We start from the raw sequence: 21,330 nt of genomic DNA on the forward strand, positions 1-21,330 counted from the left end.
TAACTTCAGACCTCAAACCCTGTTTGCAAATTGCTGTTGAGTCTGTTTTCACGTGGATCATTTTAGCTGCACTTACATGTGCTTACTGCTTACTCATACACACAGAAACTGAAGCTAGATTTGATAGTTTATCCTTTGCATGCATAAGAAAAGTAAAGAATAAAGAAAAACAATTTAACTCAGCTCACCAAGGGTAAGAGGAGGACGAGGACGAGAATCAGCGGGCTGAAGATAGCAGCAGACATTTTGTGTTTCATAGTCAGGGGTTCCCTCCTAATACTGGGCTCAGATGGACACAACAGGACGTCAGCACACTTTGGGATCTGAAAAACACAAGAGTGTGGGACATTTAGAGACAGGATGTCTACACAATACATCTCACCAGGACATGTACATTACATTACAGTGTCTTTCGTAAGTGTCTCTTCACTGTAAATCCCTGTAAAGCAAATCCAAAAAAAGCAAAGTACTCTAAATCTAAACAACAGAAATATTTTAGAAACCGTTTATAAAATCTCCATTAAATTCAATTCCCCAAAAAGAAAATATGTGAAACACGTAACTAGTTTCCTCCTTAATCTATTGCGGTTGCAATTGTTCATGATAAGATGGTGAAAATGTTCAACCTTTATCATCAGAAGATATCAATATAAAGAGCAAGTCTCTATATTTATCTGGAAGAAGTTTTCTAGATGCGTTTTCACAAGCATTTAGCTGACTGACAGAAAATACTGCTGATTCATTTTCAAGCAAAAACACCAAACATAGGTTCCAGCTTACTAAATGTGAGGATCTGCTGCTTTTCTTTGTCTTATGTGATAATAAACATTTTTCTCCCCACACGTTTTTAACAATCTTCAACTGTTACTCACTCAATAATTTGGTCCAACAGTTTGGACCAAATTACCAAATTATTAATTGATCAAATTCAATAAATAATTTGCAAATTAATAAAAATTACAGGAAAACTGTGCTTCTTAGAAATGCAGTTTAAAAACACAGAAAATACTTAATTAATACCTTTACCTTCCTTTGCATTTAAACAACTGTAGGCAGCTATTACAAAGATGTTGTCAGATTATCAAGTGATTGTCTTTTCAAACATGAGGACAAGCATGTCAAGTTGCATGTCTGCAATGAGCCCATGTCCCTGTATCTGTGTGTCCTCATGCACGCAGCCTGACTCTGCAGGCCCGCCGGGTTTGCACAAGTAAAGCCAAGTAGCAGGGCCGAGCACTCGGGCCTCGTCCCACAGGGAGAGCTTGGCAGCTTGGCATTCTTAATCAACCAAAACCCTGCCAGCATCAAGCCCCTCCTCGCTGCCGTTGTCAGGAGCAACAGCTGAGAGAGCTGCTGAGCTTGGATCTGAACTGAACCACGTGGACCTGGAACCTCCTTCTGGTCCTTCTCCTGCTCTACTGTAAATAGATTCCCTTAGGTTTCATAATGTTCTTCAGTTTGTAAATTATAATAAACATCACAACTTCACGAAAACTAAATCAACCCAAATTTCAGTATGTATTTCAGTAGAAACACACTAATTTGTAGATGCAAACCGAGCACATCTGATTTGAGTCTGGTACACTGAATATTAATGCATTACAGACACACACAAACAGTACCTTCATTCATATTTTGCTAGAGTAAATCAAAGACGGACACACACAAACACGCTGAAAGAAAATCTGGAAAATAACAAAACAGGACATAACATGAATGGGAGTCTGCAGCTTTGCCAAGGCCACCATAATGGCTACTGATTCTCTCCCATAAAAAAAGCTTTCATGGTGAGTGCTCCAGCACAAACTGTCTTTAATTCATTTGAAGAAAAATACACTCACATGTTAAAAGCAACCACAACACTGATGGTATCTCAGTGGGAGTCGTCTCAGTGTGTGTGTGTGTGTGTGTGTGTGTGTGTGTGTGTGTGTGTTTAGAGAAAGAGAGAAGGAGAAAAAAAAACAAACAGAAAGCTAAATCATAAAATAGGCGCACTTTCCATGATTTAGGAACTTAAAGTTCCTCAGAAAGAGTTTATACTTTGATGGTAACCTCATGCTGCACTAGGAGGAAAAACCAAAATGCCCAAATGATAAAATCATCACTCATTTTTAAATAATGCCAATGATTTCAAATTGCCCTTTTCTCATTAACTGATTACTTATTGAAGCCTTAATATACAGTCACATTAGCTTTCCATTCAGCATAATCACCCCAACATTCTTCCCCAACAGAGGATGTGATGCCGTTTTTTTATTTCAATGATTAAAGTACATTATCTGATCAGAGACTAAGTGAACAAGATTAAACATTGGACCAGACCAGACCAGTTTCCAAGTGCCACAGACACACTACCCAAAGGGGAATAAAGAGGATGTTTGACACCAAGCCCCATTCATCAGTCGTGCAGGCTGCAATTTAAGTGAATGGGAGATAAAGCGTATATTTGAAGAGAGAGTGCGACTATACTCCAACATGCCTGGAACCACAGACAACTTCCACACTCAACCTCCTGTCAGGTATTTATAACAAATACAGTATGTATATGATGGATGTCAGGTGTTACTAGCTGACATCATGGCCCTGTCTTCTGGAGGAGCACTGTGTCGAAATGTATTTTTAGACTTTTATTATTTTCATGTATATTGCGCTCATACGGTGAATATTCCTATAATTGTGTTAAATCCAATTTTCAGCAAATCCGGCAATATTGCAACGAGCAGAGCTCAAACAATCTACTGGTAACAGAATGTGAAAAGGGCAATGATGAGAAAGAGTTGTAAAGCAAATGGTATTTATTAAATCCAACTTCTGCAAAAAAAACATTTTTGCAGTTTTTGTTTTTAAATATTAATTGGTCAGATATTCAATAAACACCAAAAATGAGTGTGTTTAAGCTACTGGATGCCAAAATTTCCACCGGGATCAATAAAGTATCCATCCATTCTATTCTACTTATTCACTTCTCATCCGTTTTAACTGTCCTTGGATAAATATGACCTTAATGACTGAGAATCTTCACAGACATGAACCATGTACCTGTGAAAACCAAAAGGCTTTTATGGGATACTAAGAGAACCAGACACAACTCAGGTGTGCGTCACTGAGGAAACAGACTTATGTTGCCTGCCGGTACTGTGGAACGCCACTTGAATTCAACAAACAAAACAAAAAATATGTGCCCCGACTTCACGAGTAGCAGCTAAATGAACTCAAACAATGACAGCTCCCTGGAACCACACATTGTAAATGGTATACCATATAATAAAAAGGCAACATAAAGTACATGTATATATTTTAAAATAATTGCCTATATATGCTTTCGTATAGTAAACACAATTCGGTTGTTAATTAATGTAGAAATACTGTATCTTGCCTATGTTATTAGGTAGCTGGTTACATTAAAGAATCTCTAAGTCATCTTCTCTGCACAAAAGTTATTCAGTAAAATGTTAACAATACCAAAACATTTGAAAACATTAGGAAGTGTAGCTTGTAACCTACAACATGTACTGACTTCTGAGGATTACCACTTTAGTCACTTGTTTACATTAAAACGGCCATTATTTTAATTAACACCAAGGGCAGTGCTGAGGGTGCAGCTGGGTGCAGACTTGACAAAGAGTTTGTCACGGTCAGCCATGTTTTTCATTCATTTTTGGCATCGCTTTGAGGTCGGAAATCAGATTTTTCAACTGGGACATTTCCCAATTCTGAGCAGTCTGGAATGTGGCATTAGTCCCACCCACAGTTGTGGTTACAACCAACTATATATAGTCATACCACCAATACTATCAACAATAACATTTTTCAGTTAGAAGTGAAGGAGCACACGCTATAATAATACACATGGCATTATACTGTACATGGATACACATACAAGGTTTATGGTTAATCACACATTTTAAAAAAGTAAATAAAACAAAACTTCAGGAAGTGAGTGTGTTACACAGCAGCTGCTCAGGACCCTCCTCCCCGAGCTGTAATCAGTGGTTTAATGAGTCTCAGCGGCTTTCATTTTCAACACTGTCAGCCTGAGTGTGCGTAATGTTTGATTCTCCATCTAAAGAGCACACACACAATTAAAGAAACACACATGCAGATAAAGGAATGTTCACCCTCCAAACCAAACATTTAGACATTGGTCTTTACTTTAGGCGTATGATAGCACTAATGAATACTTAGGCTCGGCTCAGCTGCACCCAAGAGGGGAAGATAAACAAAGCAGGCAATGGAAAAGTAAGAAAGCAGAGGGAAAGAACATGTGTGTGGGAGTTTGAGTTAGGAGAAATAATTCCTCTTGGGAGAGGAGGAATAGTCTCTCTCAGGAATAAGCAGGAAAGGAGAAGTGAGGCTTTCTTAGTGATCACTCACCTATAATGCTGCTGCTCTGCCGAGAGAAAAGCTTTAAAAATGATGTGATGAGATGCATCATTAGAGAGAAAAAGAAAGGAAATTATGGAAGGAAATAGGGAAAGAGGGAGGAAAGAAAGAATGAGTGAGCCACTTTGAGGTATGTCTTCATGTTTGCCTTTGGTGGGACACTGGGAGCAGTTTTGTCCCTCGGGACATGTTCTTGTCAGGTTTTGACAGCTGTTGTGGCCTGGAGAGTACAGACATGCACCAGCTTATCCTCCTCTCACTAACAGCCCCTTAACCCCACACTCTTCTTCTCTTTCTACCTCTCATCTAGTGAACAATGCTTCTTTCTTCAGAAATAAAATAAAGAAAAAAGAAGGAATTCTTATCCATGCGGCTTCAAGAATCATCATCTAATGAGTTAATCCAGCATTTGGACCGTCTAATTCCCAGTGAATATCACAGTAAGTCACTCAAGTCTCAGGCTCTATATTTAGCCCAAGGAATTATGGGAGGAATTAATATACACAGACATGACTTAGTCTTCATTATTTTGGAGAGGGAGAGGGAGAGGGAGATGCACATATTACACAGAGAGAGAGTATGAAAACTGTCCTGATTTCTCGCTCCCATTATGTCCCGTTTTTCCCACAATTCCTTGGGGAGCTGCGTAGTCACGGGATTGAGGCAAAGACACTTTGAAACACAAAATAAAGGAGAAGCTAAAATAACATCATACCGGACGAACCGGATGGTTGTTGGTTCAAGTCCAGCACGGGCCACTGGCAAAGGTGCCCTTGAGTAAGGCCCTGAATTCTGCATGCGCTGTACTGTTATTAAATTGTATGTGGCCAATGAAGTTGAAGTATTTAAGTATTTATTAACTAAATAGACTTACTCAAGTAAAAACAGTTTCACACAAAGCAATGTTTACAGACAAAGTCGCAGAGGGACGCAGTTTCGGCTCGCTGGAGGTGATGCGAAGTGTGAGATCATGCAAAAAATTGCTGCACGCTTCATCACGTGAGTTGAAATTTGTCAGCGTGACACTGGGTCCCGATAGCCTATCAGCATTCAGACTGTCCGGACATCACTGGCGGCTTTTCAGAGTGTCATGTGGAGTGTTGGATTACTATAATCAGATTACTTTTGTCTGTAACGCAGTTTTAATTTAGTTTAATACATTACTGTTGATAACTTCAGTAATCACATTACAGTTACTAATAACAAAATAATTGCGTTACTGGCGCACTGGTTCTTGAACTATCCGCATAACAGGAGAAGAGAAAAATAAATCAAATGTCCCTTTTCGTGCGTGTTTGCGTAACACTTTTCCGACCTCCCTTTTGACTTTAGAGCCAGTTCATGAGGATGCAGAAATGGCAGAGCTGCTAAAGACGTCTTTTGAGGGGTGGACAACCTATTTTAAGTTATGTTGTATTATATGAAATTCATTATTTAAAAAATAAATGTTTCCAATGAAATGTCCAATTAAAGTCCTAAGCATTATAGTACTGTACTCAAGCCTTGTTCTTCTCTTGACTAATGTTGGGCTGATGTTCACAACTTTGTAGTCAGTTTTGTAGTATTAAAGAGCATAAAAGAGAGATCCTGTCTATGTTCTCATTATAATAAGGATTTGTATTGATCTGAGCATATATGAGGTGTAACTTTAAATTGTTACTGTGTATCACAGGTGATGTTACGCAGTAATCCAAAAGTAATGTAAATAGTAGGGCTGACCCCCGAATAGTCGAAGATTCGATGGGCGGAGCCAGATTCGACTGTCAATCTCACAGTCGAACCTTCGCAGCGAAACAAGGATCATGCCATTTTGGTGATATGGGGGTGCTCAACGTCTGATTTTACATAGAACTACCAGTTTTCTCCCAATAAGTTAATATACAGCCTATTACAATATACATTTCAACATTTAATGTTGTAAATAAACATGTAAAAGAAAAAAACATTCAATAAATGCCTGAAACTTTGAATAAGTGCCTGAATAAATCCTAAATTGTAACCCTAACCCTGGGTTGTCAGTGCGCATGTGTAGGCGAACTGTGTATGTGTGTAGTGGCAGGAACAGTTGCTTAAGAGACGGAACCCCAGCTTCACTGGTGTTGTGCCAAGTTGTCCGCACTTTCGGATAATTTATCATCGTTGATGAACCATACCAAGAATATTTTATCGTTTTTAAACAGCCGGCGACTTTAAATAGACCCGCGAGGAACCGCGACGTGCACGCAGTTGTCGGCAGCAAGACTGGTGAATGGCAGGTGAGAGAGAGAGAAAAAACAGTCAACAATCAGCGTCAGTTTAGCTTCATTTAGCAATCGCCACGCACATAAACACACGATTCGACTATCAGTCGACTGTAGGCAGTAGCCCTAGTAACTAGTAGTGTAACTAGTTACTTTCAACAGTGAGTAATCTAGTAAAGTAAGGCATTACTTTAAAAAAGTAACTAGCAATGTGTAATCCATTAACTTTTTGGAGTAACTACCCCAACACTGGTTGTGTGTAGAGGATAGGGACACCAGGCAGAGCGGGGGGATAGAGCCACAGCTCGCCGACAAATAGCTGCTTGGCTATGGGGACCTCTGAAGTGAAAGAACCGCGGGCAGCGCCGGAGCTTTGGACAAAGAAACACCTACAGTCAGACTGGTATCTGCTCTGGTAACGGAGCCCTTTAACGGCAGGAGGGTCTCAGAGTTGATTGCTTTTATTAAATTAACTTTTACTTACTTGTATTTCTTGGGATTAAAACATAGATTTATCTTCACTTGCGCCTCTCAGCAGCCAGCTAATGTGTTTCCAGACCCTAGCCCTGATCGATTCCATTCGGAAAACATGCATTTTAAAAGCTGTAAGCTTGTCATCATGCTGACAGACTTAGCAAAGCATGACTTAATATTTTTAATAAATCGGCATCATTATGTAGTTATTTCAGCAACAGCTTGATCCGTTTATTGCAACTTTATCACAGCAAAATGGGTTTTTTTTGGCTTCATGCAGCTGTAGCAAAGGCGGGTTGTGTTTTTATTAACATAATGCAGAACCCCTGCTAATTAACATGTCTCAAAATGGTGATACCTCATGTATGCGCTAAATGTTAAGTTAACACAACACTTACTTCATTTCTTGAACATATAAATGACATCACCATCTTTCCAAAGTGCTTTTGTTGCCTAAATGTAACCACAGACAGGCCTCAGGATGTAAGCTCCATATAGTGTCCACCATTCACTCCAACCAAGTCCCTAAATTTATGTGTGGTACATAAACCAGTACACTAACCATAACTGACAAAACAAGAGAATTTTAATATAATTTCTAGGAGACAGGTGCTCGTTATAAATAGACGCCTTCATGGTTTGGAAAGAAACCATTTTATCATGTATCGCAGTTTATGACATGAAGCCCGTAATGGACCGGGCTGAGATGTAACTGAAAAAAAGCTGGGGTGGGTCATTTATATCAGAAGCATTATTTTGTAATATTTGTTGAAATTCTCCTTCAAAATTAGCAATCAGTAAATCAAATGCTGTGACACACACAAAAAAACAAATCCAGTATCTGTGGCTGTGGCAGGACTGTAATAAGCAGAGCCAATAATTTATTTCTGTCCGAATGAAATGATTGGCTGCCCTACCTACACGGCTACCTACCTGCACACACTCTGCTGCGCATGTGTTTTGGTGGGAGTGGTTTTGGAGGGACGCCTGTAGGCAGGGGTGGGATTTCTTTAGTTGGATACTTTAAAAGCTAGCTGTCTCTTGCCAGCTGTCTCTTGCCAGTTCTGCCTACCCCAGCTTTAAATAAGCCTTAATTCAGTGTTCCCCTACATTGTTGTTTTAAGTCACAAAAAGCTGGATTTCATTTAATTTAGTGGAACAAGTCAACTTGAGAATCTCCATTTTATGAGACTTTTTGTTTTAACTCCATTTTAATTTGTTTTTCCATTTGTACGGTCTTTTTGTTTTACTTTCTTGAATTTACTTTCCTAATTTATGTATTCCTTTACCTCTTCTCCTTCCTTTCATCCTTTCTTTCTTATTGTTTTCTTCCGAGTGGTGGCTGTTTATCTTTCTGTTGTTTTTTTTTAGCATTTAATACATTTACATTACATACATTACATTTATTAGCTCATAGTGGCCAAATATTCTCAAATGCAGATTTAACTAAAACTTGAAATTAGGATTGCAATCTGGTATTTGTGATATTAGAAAATTATTTGATGGTGTAGACCAGAGGACAGAGGGGCTTGTATCATACACAGAACAGGTGTGACACAGAAAAGAAGCAGAAGCAGGGCGTTGTGAAGAGCTGTGCAGCTGAAGATTGCTCATTCTCAGTCCTGCTCTGATTCCCAACATGACCCAAGAGACAGCGTCGTCGGCTGCGTGGCTGCACTATGATGTTTAACACCAGCACAAACTGACCGAGTGATCTCTTTAAAGCTGACCAGGATCTGACCAGACTGTACAAGTCAAAGATCAAATGAAACAAGTTTCACTTTTCATGATCCTCTACAGGAAACTGGATTGCAATGCACTAATCTCAATACAATAAGCAGGTAATTTTGTTTTGGAGAAACCAGTTAGAAATTTATGCACTTTTCCTCTGGCTCAGTACAAAACTATTCTGCTTCACCCCGCCATGGCCTGTCCATTTCCACTTTGCAACCGCTCTGACCAGCAATATTGTTGTATAGAATGTGGGCTAAACATTGACATCCCATCAGCATGTCTGGTCAAGAAGGTGACTAGAGAGAAACCATACTTTTTTAATATGGCTTAGCCTTATTTTTCTAATACTGGTGCAAATGCACATGGTGACTATTGGCAGTAGAGCAATACTAGCACAGTGAAGTGCAAAAGTGAAAGAGAAGATGAATGGATAAGTAGTGGGAGGAATACTGTATCAGAGAAATGTACTGCATTAATGACCTTTTAACTGCATACATTTTGACTTATAATTGCAGGGAAACCACAGATGTAACAACAACATTACAGTGAGCTGTGCCAGGATACATAATACCAGCGTCCTAAAAAATGTGTAAAGCTTAACAGAACGCAGCCATTATTAATTTTATAAAATTACACATGTGCTTTTCCTGCTATGACATAAATGAGCACAGAGCTTAAATGAACCTGATGAGAGACACTGTTGAGACTTTGAGGGGGAAAATGTTAAACTCCATAAAGCACTGCGATGTCGCACAACACAATTAAACACCATTGAAAATATTAATACATTACACCAAATATGCTGAAGATGTTCTTTGTAACCTAAATTTCTGTTTCAGGAAAAACCAAACGTTTCATGTATAATGCTCAAACAGAAGTTTGAATTGGATTTGGATATTTGGATCATCTGGCTGCTCATGTTTTTTGCCAAGCCGGACCTCTTTGTAACGTCATCACATTCCCAGATTCCAGCAATTAACTTGGTGATTCAGTGTTAAAACACTGATATGAAGTACAAGTTGTATAAAACCAAATTTTCACTTCTCACTTTTCATGAGAATTTGAGGAAACAATAAGGTTGAATAAACCTCTTAATCTTGGCGGGTGGGTCCATCTTTACAAAACGTGTGGATAAACATTTTTGAAACTGACTTTAATTTTAAATTCTAGTGGAGGTTACAAAGCTTCCCAAAAAATAAAATACACAAAATACGTTGCTGAAATTTGGAAAAATGTGTGCAAAATTACGCACAGTATTGATTGAATAGTTCATCCATAAAAACATTGTTGAGTTTCCCACTCAGTGTGGAAGTATCATATACCATCAGTGAGCTGCAGAGACAGAATATGCAGTTAATGTTTCATATAATTAAACAAAATTGAAAGATCTATAAAGGAAAGGGGTCAATAGCATTACTCCTTATAATGTTCAGCCTTTTGCATCAGCATTAGATCTCCTTGATGTGACTAAATGAACCTCAGCTCATGCGTGATACTGGGTGTGTTACAAGGTTACCGTGCTGAGACTGGGCCCGATGCCTAATGTCCTTTCCTCCCTCACTTTCTCTCTCCTCTGCTACTCAGGCAGCCAACACAACAAGGCTAATTGGGCCATTTAAATGTCAGCATCACAGAGATCTGAGAGACAGAAAAGCTCTTCCCTTAGACGTGTGCATTTATGCTGCGAATGTTTTTTCCAATGTTTTAGCAGCAACGATCTTAATGACATATTGTGTATATGTTTGTCTCCCACAAGTCAAGCTAATCTAAACAGGATTCTGATGTTTGCCTGATGTGCTGAACCAGATGTGAACTGTAAATTTGAACAAAAAAGAATTGCACACTGTGTTGACTTTTTGGATACCTGCTCAGATATATAAACAGCTCTCACTGATATTCAGCAGGGGGATCTCCCACAGAGAGTCAATGCAAGCATTGATCTCAATTCTGTCTGTTTTTGTTTTTTGCAAAACCATACATATAGCACCGGTTTGGCCTCGAATCAGAATTCAGGGTGGGTGTGCCACTCATTCATCACTCTTTATGAATGAGGCTGCAGCTGAGCATTCAGAAATGTAAACAAATAGTTCAACATGAGCATTATTTTTATCAATCAATCTGCAGCAATCAAACCGGAGCGATATTAGTTACTAAAAACATGCAGCAATAGGTAGACGCACTCTCTACTTACACTTTGTTTAGCCAGACATGAACATTCATCAACATTAAGCATTGACAGGCGCTGAGAGGAAGCCCACTTCTGTCAAACATACAAAGCAGATAACCAAATATAGATGTCTTTTTGCTGCTGCTTTAACCCCCTCAAACTATCTAAACACAAGCAGCAGAGAATATAAAGCAGCAATTGTGATTCAGTGACAGTAGGATGCATTACAAGGTCACTCACAGCTTTTTCCAAAGGCTTGGATTCCATAGATCTTCAGGAATACGAGAGCCAAAATACTGCATCCTAAAATAAGTATAACAAATCCTGATGTCAATGTTATTGTTGGGTAATTGAATTCCTGCAAAAGCCACTGCTGTTATACTGCATTCCTGTACAAATGACATATAAACATAGAAGGAAACTGGTATCTACATCAAAGCACAGTGTAACATTGACTCTATCACTGAGTGTCCACTTCATTATTATTCGGTAACAGCCTCAACAGATTTAGAAAAGGTTGAGCCTCCCCATGCATATGAGCAAATATAGGCTACATATTCGTCAATAAAGAGCATGCTACGGTTTTATTCACTCTAATAATCCCATGCAGTATATATAAGCAATCTCATATTCGATGCTTAATGTTGTTCGTTTACAGTTATTGTGCAAACTGCGAGCTGTGAGGAGCCGCTGAAGGTAACGAACCTCCTCACTGAGCCCAGCATGCCGCAAGATCCCGGCATGCTTATCTCCAAACATCCTTCAAGACATCAACGGTCGTGCAAAAAACGTGATGTTTAATTCGAGACAATGCAATTGTAATTCATCCATTTTTGACAAATCTTACCATTATATGAATATTCTCCAAATTCAGTTTCTGCGCTGTGGATCCTCCGGGCTGATGAAAGGCTGCTCACTGCGCAGGGGACAGATCACCCCTCACGGGGCTGCGATGGTACAAGACTCCCCGGTGGCTCCAGGCAACACAACTTCCTGTTGAAATGCAGACTGGAATAATTGTTTTTGCGGACTTCTTACCGGAACAAAAGGCGAAAAGCTTGTTTTTGCAGGAAAATTTAGAGATGAATTCCGATTTGTGATAAATGTTGAATTATCACTGTAGATATTTCGAGCAATTCGGCTGCCCTGCGGATGGCTGCTCGCTTCGCCGTCCACACAAGAATGCACTGTGCATTTCAACTAACTCTCTCTCTGTCTGTCTCTCGCTCACACACACACACACACACACATACAATCACTCACACAGGCGCGTGAGGAAGCACAAATCCAATTTTGCATGATAGATGTGAGACATTAAGCGGTTATGTTGAATAAAGAATCCAGTAACACCAGATTTAACAAGGCAAATTATATTGATGTGATGTGGTGGAACATACAGGGTGTGTGTGTGTCTCTGTGTGTGTGTGTCTGCGCGTGCATGTGTGTGTGTGTGTTCCTGAGGTCATTGTAATGGGTCACCAGATTTAACAGAGATCAGGACCATGGACAGCGACCATCATCATTTTACTCACTCCCAGTGGGAAAAAATATGAAAATGTGACAATCAGGTGAGCTTCTGGGTAACATCTAAAATCAGTATATTCTGCCATGGTTCCTTACAGGCAAATCTGAAAGAAGACTTCAAACAATGTGGGAAATTCAACTTTATTTTTGTTTGTGACAACTTAAAGGTAATGCCTCAGTCACTGATTAAAGTGATTGTTATCAAAACAATGTGAATCAAATACTACCAGCTAATTGAGATTTTGGACCAGCTTGTTAAAGACAGTGGGCTTGGACTGATCAGGTTTTGTGTAAAACTGAAGGCAACAACCTAAATTCCTTTGAGGAGAGACTGTTCACAAGTACTGTGTGCCAGATTGGTACGATTCCTCACCTTGCAACAATAACACTGCTAAAGACACAGAGTTCTTGGATAGGGATCAGGGAGGCAGTGGGATGCAGTGAGAAAGAGGCTATGATGATGTTTGAGTTTGCCCATTTCTGAACAGGCAGAATAACTTTGCCTTTAGACGTGGCTGTGCAACATGTCGTACAACCTAGTGCATTTAAAGGGGTAATATGTAGTTTTCAGCGGTGCGCTCGTACGCATGCTCGAACTCATGAGCGATCAAAAGGCAACTGAGAGAGCAAAACACCTGGAGACAGCTGCACACAACATGCTGGAAACTCAAGTAAACTGTAACCTTACAGTCATGTTTTTATCAGCTTGAGGTTGAAGTAATCCATGTTCGTTATATGATAACATTGACTGCATTTAGCCAACATGATATGGCTGCGTTAGATCGCCTGCTGCATGCTTTTCAGTAACTATCGTTATTTTTTTTATCTTTCACAAGAGGCTCACAAATGTCAACACAGCTAAATGTATTGGATGATAAGAAACGGTTAGTGAGCTAGACTGAATATTGTAAAGGAGATTATTGCCACACTTTATAACAGTTAGACTGCATTAAGTAACGTTACTGTAGTGAATGGGTCTTCTACTGTGGTTATGTTAGATTATTGTATATTATGTGGATCACGTAAATTACAGTGACTGAGACTTGTGGATAAGCTGTGGAACTGAGTATAGGTAAAACAACAATAAATCTAAATTGAACATTACCAAGCAAACAGAGGCAGATCTGTGCTAATGATAGCTGGCTGCTCCTGCCTTGCATCATTATAGGATAGTATAAACAAACTGCTATCCATTTGCTTGCAGGCAAAAATCAACAAATTGACATCATACCGGTGGTACACAGGATAGTAATATGGGTCGCGTTAGCTGGTGAATTAATATGGAAAGCGATTCAACTGTAGTATTTTGCTCCGGGATGATGTTAGCAACTGCTCGGCGAGCTAACGTCATCTAACTTGAACCAACTAAAGCACAAAATCACAATATGTTTCACATGCTTTGCAGCATGCTGGGAGTCGGTTGCTTTGTGGTGTAAGTGGGTTGCATTTTGTTAGCTGCCATGTTGTTGCTGTTGCCATAGTGAGGCTCAGGAGCTGCATCCTGACCCAATAAGAAAATAGTGGCTGTTGCAAGCAACAGAGAAAACAGGCATGATTTCACTTCTAAGTGAGGTTACAGCCCATTGACAAATGGGAAGTAAAAAATTTATTTAATAATAAGTGACCTTGAAAAACTACACTTAGCCCCTTTAAAGCTTAGTGCGCTGTTTAGACAGTGCTCCCCACTACCATCGTCAAATGAGGGAATTTTGGAAGAATGGTCTCAAGTACAGTTCTGTGGTAAAACTATTGACAAGTAGCACTGAACTCTTCTGAAGAACATCTTACTTCAACACTTTTACTTTAATTTGTATTTCACATTTGAATATCACAATCAATGTCTGATCCAATCTTCTAAATGTGTTTGTGTATGTGTTGGGGAATCTAAGTGACTTACTATTACTATAACAGTTGTCATGGTGCATGAACTAAAAGAGAAGGAGGAAGATGAGGACTGTAGATAAGCGGCTCTAAAAATAAATTCTCTCTCTTACTCGGTTGCTCTCTGTGATTGATGTAAAACTCCGCTTATCTGCAGCAGAATGAAAAACAAGCCTATTTTCAATGCTCTATGTTCTTCTGCTAGAAGATGGAACAAAAGAGGTGGCAGAGTTGCAACAGGGTTATAGAATAAGAGGTGTGCTATTTTATCCATTTGCACTGTTAGAGAAATGGAGGTGAAATGTCACTAAGTGCACCACATTTTACTTGTTTTGTCCACTTCCGCCAATTTTCTAACGGAGATCCTCTACAGCACTAAAAATCCTAATATGGATCTGATTTCTATTATCTCACCCTCATGCTGAAAGTCAGTGTGTTTCATTCCACTTGTATTCCCCATCCTGCCATCATCCAGCCCTCCCACACAGTGTGTAGTGGTGACTCAGGCACCTCGAGTCTGCCTTCATCTTCCACCCTGAGCTGCAGAGAGGAACAAATCTTCACTTTTTTACTTTGCTTCATTCTCAGATCACTGTATCTTTCATGAGTAGCGCGCACACACACACACACACACATATGTACTAACACACAGGCTGCGCTGAAGTAATCGTGATCAGGATTTTAGTGGTTCACTTGACGCAGTGACATCATCACTAATTGATCCTCTTTTGAATTCTGACAAGGAAATAATATGCTGCTATATGGGGTTGCCATAGCAACTGGCCCATTTCAATGCGAGGGGATGTGGAGTGCTGCTGGAAGCTGGGGGGTAATTGGGGATGTTGGGATGGGAATGTGGTTGAGGATGTGTGTGAAGGGGGGGGTTGTGAGCTGCGTGAAAGGAAAGAAAGAAAGAGTTAAGAGAAAGAAAATGGCATCAATGCATCCAGAGCATTTGGATGAAAACACTTGCATAGAAATGACAAAACTCACACACAGTCTATGAAAATATAAAGAGCAGAGGGGCGGAGCTCTGATTTGCACAAGGAAAAAAATCAATTATGCCGATGATGGAATTAGAGAATGTGAGCTATTGAGAGTTGGATCAATCACAAATCTCACCTCAACTGCAAGCTATTGACCTGTTACGTCTGCACAGATCTATAGGTCACAGATATTTCTACAGCACAGCCGAATAAAGAAAAAACACGTTGCATTCCTAATCGATTGATGTTCATTGCTGTGACGGGCAGACTGAACGTCCAGAATCAACAGAGTCACTGTTATATCAATAGATTATTTCAACACCATCTCACCATCTCTGTTGTAGCGTTTGGCAGATTTACACACTATGTGCCATTAAGGAGGTATTTAGTTGCTAATCATTTTGCAACATGGTTACGCAAAGGTCATGAAAAACATAATTTCCTTCATTGAAAATCTATTCATTGATCTCAACTCAACTTCAACCCTTTGGTTTCAGCTCAATTACTTTCAGCTCGGTTTCATTTTTTTTTAAGATGGCCAGACACTGAATGTTTTTAATGCTCTTCTGCATGGCTAAAACATATGACATCTATGCTTACACCATGCCATTACATGTAAACACAACCCAAAAGTATACCAACTTCATCAAATTTGCTGAACTGTCTCAATGTTTACATACAGAAAGATTTTTTTATGTAACAAGGTGAAGTCTGAACAGATAGTTTTGAGTCTGCAACGGAAGATGTGCAGAGGTTCTTCTGTCCTGAGATAAGTTTTAATTTAATGCAATTTTGCCTTAATTTGGGATGCCGGGATTCGAATCATGGACGTTGCAATTATGAGATATGCGGCTCAACCATTACGCTACCAAGGCACACTGAAGGATGAAATGGTTTGAAATGGATACCATTGTGTAAAATAAATCAAAATATTACTTCTGAGTGTTATATGAAACTTAATAAAATTTGCAACAACCGATTAAAGCCACTCTTAAACACAAGACACTGCAAGACAGTCAACCAAAATGATTTGAAATCAATTTTAGTTCAAACAAAAACATAGAAATTCAGCCTGATTGTAAATTAGTTGTGGGAGGTAATTTTCTTGCAGTGTCTGCCAAGCTTTACCCACTTCATTCTTTTCAGGTGGCAGGAGGCTGGAGTCTTTCCCAGAATGCACTGGGCAGAAGGTAGAGGTAAACCAACCTGACCATTGCAGGGTCAGTGCATTCAATATGCTTTATTGGCACATAAAGGCAAAGAATGTCTAAACAAAATATACTAAGGATAAAATGCATTGTAGTAATTAGTGGCTTAACAATCAACATTTTTTCTAACTGCTGCGTCTCCCATTGTTTATATGTGATCTGTAGGCCTAATGCTGTGAATGAAAGTGGACTGAGTAGCCGCGCTGTCAGGAAGATAAATGCTGGCAGAGACAGCCACTCTGAATGCTCGGGAATGTAAATATAACGCAACTCCCTCTCTCCGCCAGCAGGTCCTCCTCATCATGATGTAGCAATGACAGCAATTGAAATCACCATGGCAACAGAACGTCTACCTGAAAGCAAGGCTGTGGAGAAGCTGGAGGAGGAGGGATGGAGAGACAGAGGGAGAGAGAATGAAAAAGAGGGCTGGGGCCTCTCATAATGCAGCATGATTTATGAAGTCTGGGAAGGAACATTTACAACACGTCCAGTTCACACACTGAAAGAAAAGGACCCGAGGCATAAAAGGCCAGGCAGCCATTCAGCCAGTAGATTCATTCTCTCTCTTTGACCCTTTCTTTCGGCCACTGTCTTCATCTCTTTCATCCAATTTCTCTTTTTTCGCTTGTAAAAATTTACAAAATGTTCTTCTCAGTTGCCCTGCTATTGATATTTTTTATGTGCTGCTGACAAACTGGTCTTAAGAACAAAATACATTGGCTAATGTGAATCCAACTCCTAATTGAGTAGCACTGGAGGGGGGGGGGGGGCATCATTCCAGAGGAGTAGTTCTCAAAACCACCCAGAAATACCACACCCTCCCAGAGCATTGTTGTGTGTTTATTGTTTCCAAATGAATAATCTTATTTAAGCCATACAGCCTGAAAAGTTTGCATTTACTCATTTAGCTGACACTTTTATCCAAAGTGGCTTACAACTGGTATATATATCAGAGGTCGCGCACCTCCGGAGCAACTAGGAGTTTAGTGTCTTGCTCAAGGACACATTGGTGGATGTGTTGCAATGGGAATCGAGCCCAGGTCTCTCACACACAAGGGTCTTATGCACTACGCCATTGCCACCCACAGAAGAAAAAACAAGAGAATCTGGATCATATGCCAGCTATAGAGAGATGAAGTGAAACCAGAACTTCCAGGCTTCTATTAAAGAGGTAAGAACACCTCACTCAAAATCCCACTGTAAAAACCTTAATAACTAAACATCCAGCTTTGGAACAGATCCTTTCTAAGCATTATGTTTTGTAGCTCACTTCATATGTTTAGAAAAGGATGGGAGCAGTAACATTAACTGGCTAACTTAGCTAGGTAGATTACAAAGCCAGACACCCATGTTAAAAGATTAACACACAAGCTAGATTGATCATTAACAATCTTCATTCATCTTCATGATAATTAGTAACCCCGTGTTAAATAAAACAGCCTTTGTTTGTTTTGTATGTTCAGTCCATCCATCCATCCATCCAACCATTATCTTTGAGTCCTGAGTCAGGTCACAGTGGCAGCAGGGTATTCCAGACCCCACCCCATCCGAAAGAGGTATCCTTATCAGAGGATCAAACCAACTCAACTGGCTAGGGGTAACAAGATCATGAGATATTTAAACCCCTTCACTTGGAGCAGCAACTGACTCCCAAACCAAAGGGAATAATCCATTTTCTAGCAGAAAAGACTCAGACTTGGAGGTGCTGACACTCAACCCAACCACTTCACACTCTGCAAACAGTCCCAGTGTGTGCTGACAGTCACTGTCTGATGAAGCCAACAAAACCGCATCATCTGCAAAAAGTAGAGATGCCATTCTGAGGTTGCTAAACCGCTAGAACTTTCTTGAGGCCATTCGGAAGCCCTTCTCCATACCCTCCCTGAACTCCATTTGCTTCAGCGACAGCAGAAGCTGCAGCTGTTCTGGCTGAAGGTGTTTTTACACTTATGAATGACCTTATGCTCGAACATAGTTCGAAGAAGTCCACTGACAAAACACTACTCTAGTTCAGATCAGGCACATATACATTATAGCCAATAAAGGTCATGCTGGTGGGCAGAATCATGTTGTCCTCAATCCTGCTAGCAGGTAAATGCTATAATACTGACTGCTGTTGTGGCTAGTTCCATATGTGATTTTATGAAAGATACTTTTCACTATGCTAAATACAAATTGTGTAATAGAAGTATCAAACCCAGAGATAGGAACCATTGGGAGAATTTTTTCATTTCAGATTTCAAAATCCACCCATTTATCCTCAATGTTCTCAATATGGATATGTTGCATGTAAGAAAATACTAATACAATCTCAGTTTAGCAGGAAATCTTCATAAAATGTCTTGACTGCCTATTTGTGAAACCTGTTACAACAGTAGTAATAATAAAACAATAGATTTGTTGGAGAAAACTCGTGTTCTTAGTTATAGGAATTTTTGATTTTGCCTTGGCAATTATTTTCCTGTTATAAAATATTGAAGTGCAATGCATCTTATTCCTGGCAAATATTGCCAGTGCCGAATTTTGTTCCCAATGCAACCATGACTGGAGTGTTAATTAAATGGCCTCACAGTCTGATTATCAGGGAATCTTATCTTATTCAGGCCTTCAGTGACAAATGTGTAATTTAAGGGGTGGATTCAACAAATCATGGCTCTCTTTAAAAAGCTTGGTGCTCTGAAATGTCCTTATATTCTCTCATCCCTCTGTGTTCTTGTTTCCCTTGTTGAGTGAGTGAATCATCCTCTCCAGCTACAGTCTCGTCCAGATCAATGGAGATCTCCACATGGGGCCGCACAAATCTCCCCACTCTTCCTCCTCGCTTTGCCATTGCCATGGAGACTCTTGCTACATGGCGAGACTTGTCAGAGACACGCAATGCTTCCTAGTGGTCCCACAGGCACACATGGATACATACACTACCAGTTCTTCAATTAAGGAGATGAAAGAAACAGATTCCTCTTTTCCCTGACTGTCCAGCTCATTGCCTCTTCTCCTTTCACCCAGTGCCTCATCCACATCTTTACAGTTCAGCATTTATTTTCTTGGCTTTCTGAAAGATCCCATGCTACCGACAGCTTTATTTTCCCAGTGGGTAACAGGTTTTAGAAAAGTTCGCACAGTAACAGTGACGTCCAGAGGGAAATAGAGGACAAGGGTGACTGCACACATAGAGTAAGCTGAGAAGTAGGATTACAATAACAAGTGAATGTGATAAGGCATTTGGGGAAAAAAACACAAGCACACTGAGTGATTCAAAGGTCAAGGAGTAATAATTTATGTTAAGTTTTGAAGGTGAGCTCTTGCCCCTTGAAATTCAATTGAAACCAGTAATACATTCGGGAATTATAACTACAGTATTTCCCAAACTCCAAATTTTAGCTTGCATCTAAAATTAAACTTATTTTGTTTTTCTTATCCTGATTGAAGGACAGATACATGCACCTCATCAGAAATGTAACTACTCTGAGCTACAGACAAACAGTATGGATATAGTAGCCAGTCCACATACTTTGGTGTAATTTTTGGTCTAGGCCTATTTGTTACGATTTAGTCTAGGCTTTTAAGAGAAATCTTAATTCTAAAGCATATAATTATATTTTAGAGGCAACAGTTTGGTGTGGAAGATCTTGACTAGCCTGCACACTCTGCTGGCCTCAACAACATCAAACATCGAAGATGCTGGATTGTTGATAGTAAAGGTAACATAAAGCAATGCTGAATATCGCCCTTTCAGTAACACCAGACAATGTTGTAATCCAGCAAAGAAAATTTCCAGTGAAAACGTTCTTCCTGTGGGGATCATCAATCTCTATCTGGTAAATTAAAGAATGTATACTTTTTATGATTACTTTGGGTAAATAATGACATCTCTTTTTTTCCACAAGCAAAGACAAGTTTATTTATATTGCACATTTTATCCACAAAGCCAATTCAAAGTGCTTTCCATAATGCATTGAAAACATTAAACAGGAAATACAGTATAACACACGGAAAGACAAATGATAGAAACCATGTGTAGTGCGTGCTTTAAGTTTAGTCAAAGGCAGCAGACACCATGATGGTTCTGAATCTGGATTTAAAGGCAGTCAAAGTCAGGGCAAGTCATCCTGTGGTTGTTGTTGTTTTATTACAGCTCTGTGGTGCATAGTAATTAAATGCTGCTTCTTCACATTTTTCTTCATACTTATTTCTGTGACCACACTGCAAATTAATTCTCCTTTTTCTGATGATAACAAATTATCTGGTGTTGGTGTGCTTTCTCATTAGCAGTCATGTGGTAACACTGATAACACTGTATGTCACTTCATTATCAGCGTTCTGCAGTTTGTGCCTCTTTTGCCCTTGTCTTCGTAAGCAATTATCTCGTGTGAGATTGCTTCTTTGGCCTACTGAGACGGAGACACACTAAGTCCAAACATGACAGCAAAGTGTGTGTTGGCGCCGAAATATATTGTGACAGCTAGTTAGTTAGAGTCCTGTGACCCAGGCATCCAGAAGACGGGAGAGACCAACCACCCAGAGGTGCATCTACATCATGAACAGTCCCCTAACATGCTGCTGCGACATGATCCGACCTAAAAGAGAACTTTACAGTAGAAAGAGAGCAATAGGTGGGCAGAAAAAAAGACAAGAAAGAAAACTTTGACAGACATCTTCAGAGACAAGAGTTAAAACATTAGCAGTCAAACAGTACAAGGAAGAACTCTCTCGTGATAAATAAAACATTTAGC

At 39.7% G+C, this 21,330-nt stretch overlaps 1 protein-coding gene across 3 annotated transcripts in view; it reads right to left on the minus strand.

Moving 5' to 3' along the window:
- Nucleotides 1–12,185, minus strand: part of adcyap1r1b (adenylate cyclase activating polypeptide 1b (pituitary) receptor type I) — a 27,518-nt gene extending 15,333 nt beyond the window's left edge. For 2 of the 3 annotated variants that reach the window (XM_038715041.1, XM_038715043.1), the window contains exons 1-3: nucleotides 11,846–12,185; nucleotides 11,239–11,301; nucleotides 189–323 (exon numbers count right to left, since the gene is read on the minus strand). In XM_038715041.1, coding sequence (XP_038570969.1) covers nucleotides 189–323; nucleotides 11,239–11,265 — 162 coding nt within the window. In that variant the 5' untranslated portion in view covers nucleotides 11,266–11,301; nucleotides 11,846–12,185. The remainder of the gene's footprint in view (nucleotides 1–188; nucleotides 324–11,238; nucleotides 11,302–11,845) is intronic. The other variant, XM_038715042.1, reaches the window with a different exon arrangement.
- Between the last annotated feature and the right edge of the window lie 9,145 nt (nucleotides 12,186–21,330).

Source organism: Micropterus salmoides, unplaced genomic scaffold, assembly GCF_014851395.1.
Source record: "Micropterus salmoides isolate LMB-PRFRI ecotype aquatic unplaced genomic scaffold, ASM1485139v1 Ms_hic_scaffold_13, whole genome shotgun sequence".
NCBI classification, from domain to species: domain Eukaryota; kingdom Metazoa; phylum Chordata; class Actinopteri; order Centrarchiformes; family Centrarchidae; genus Micropterus; species Micropterus salmoides.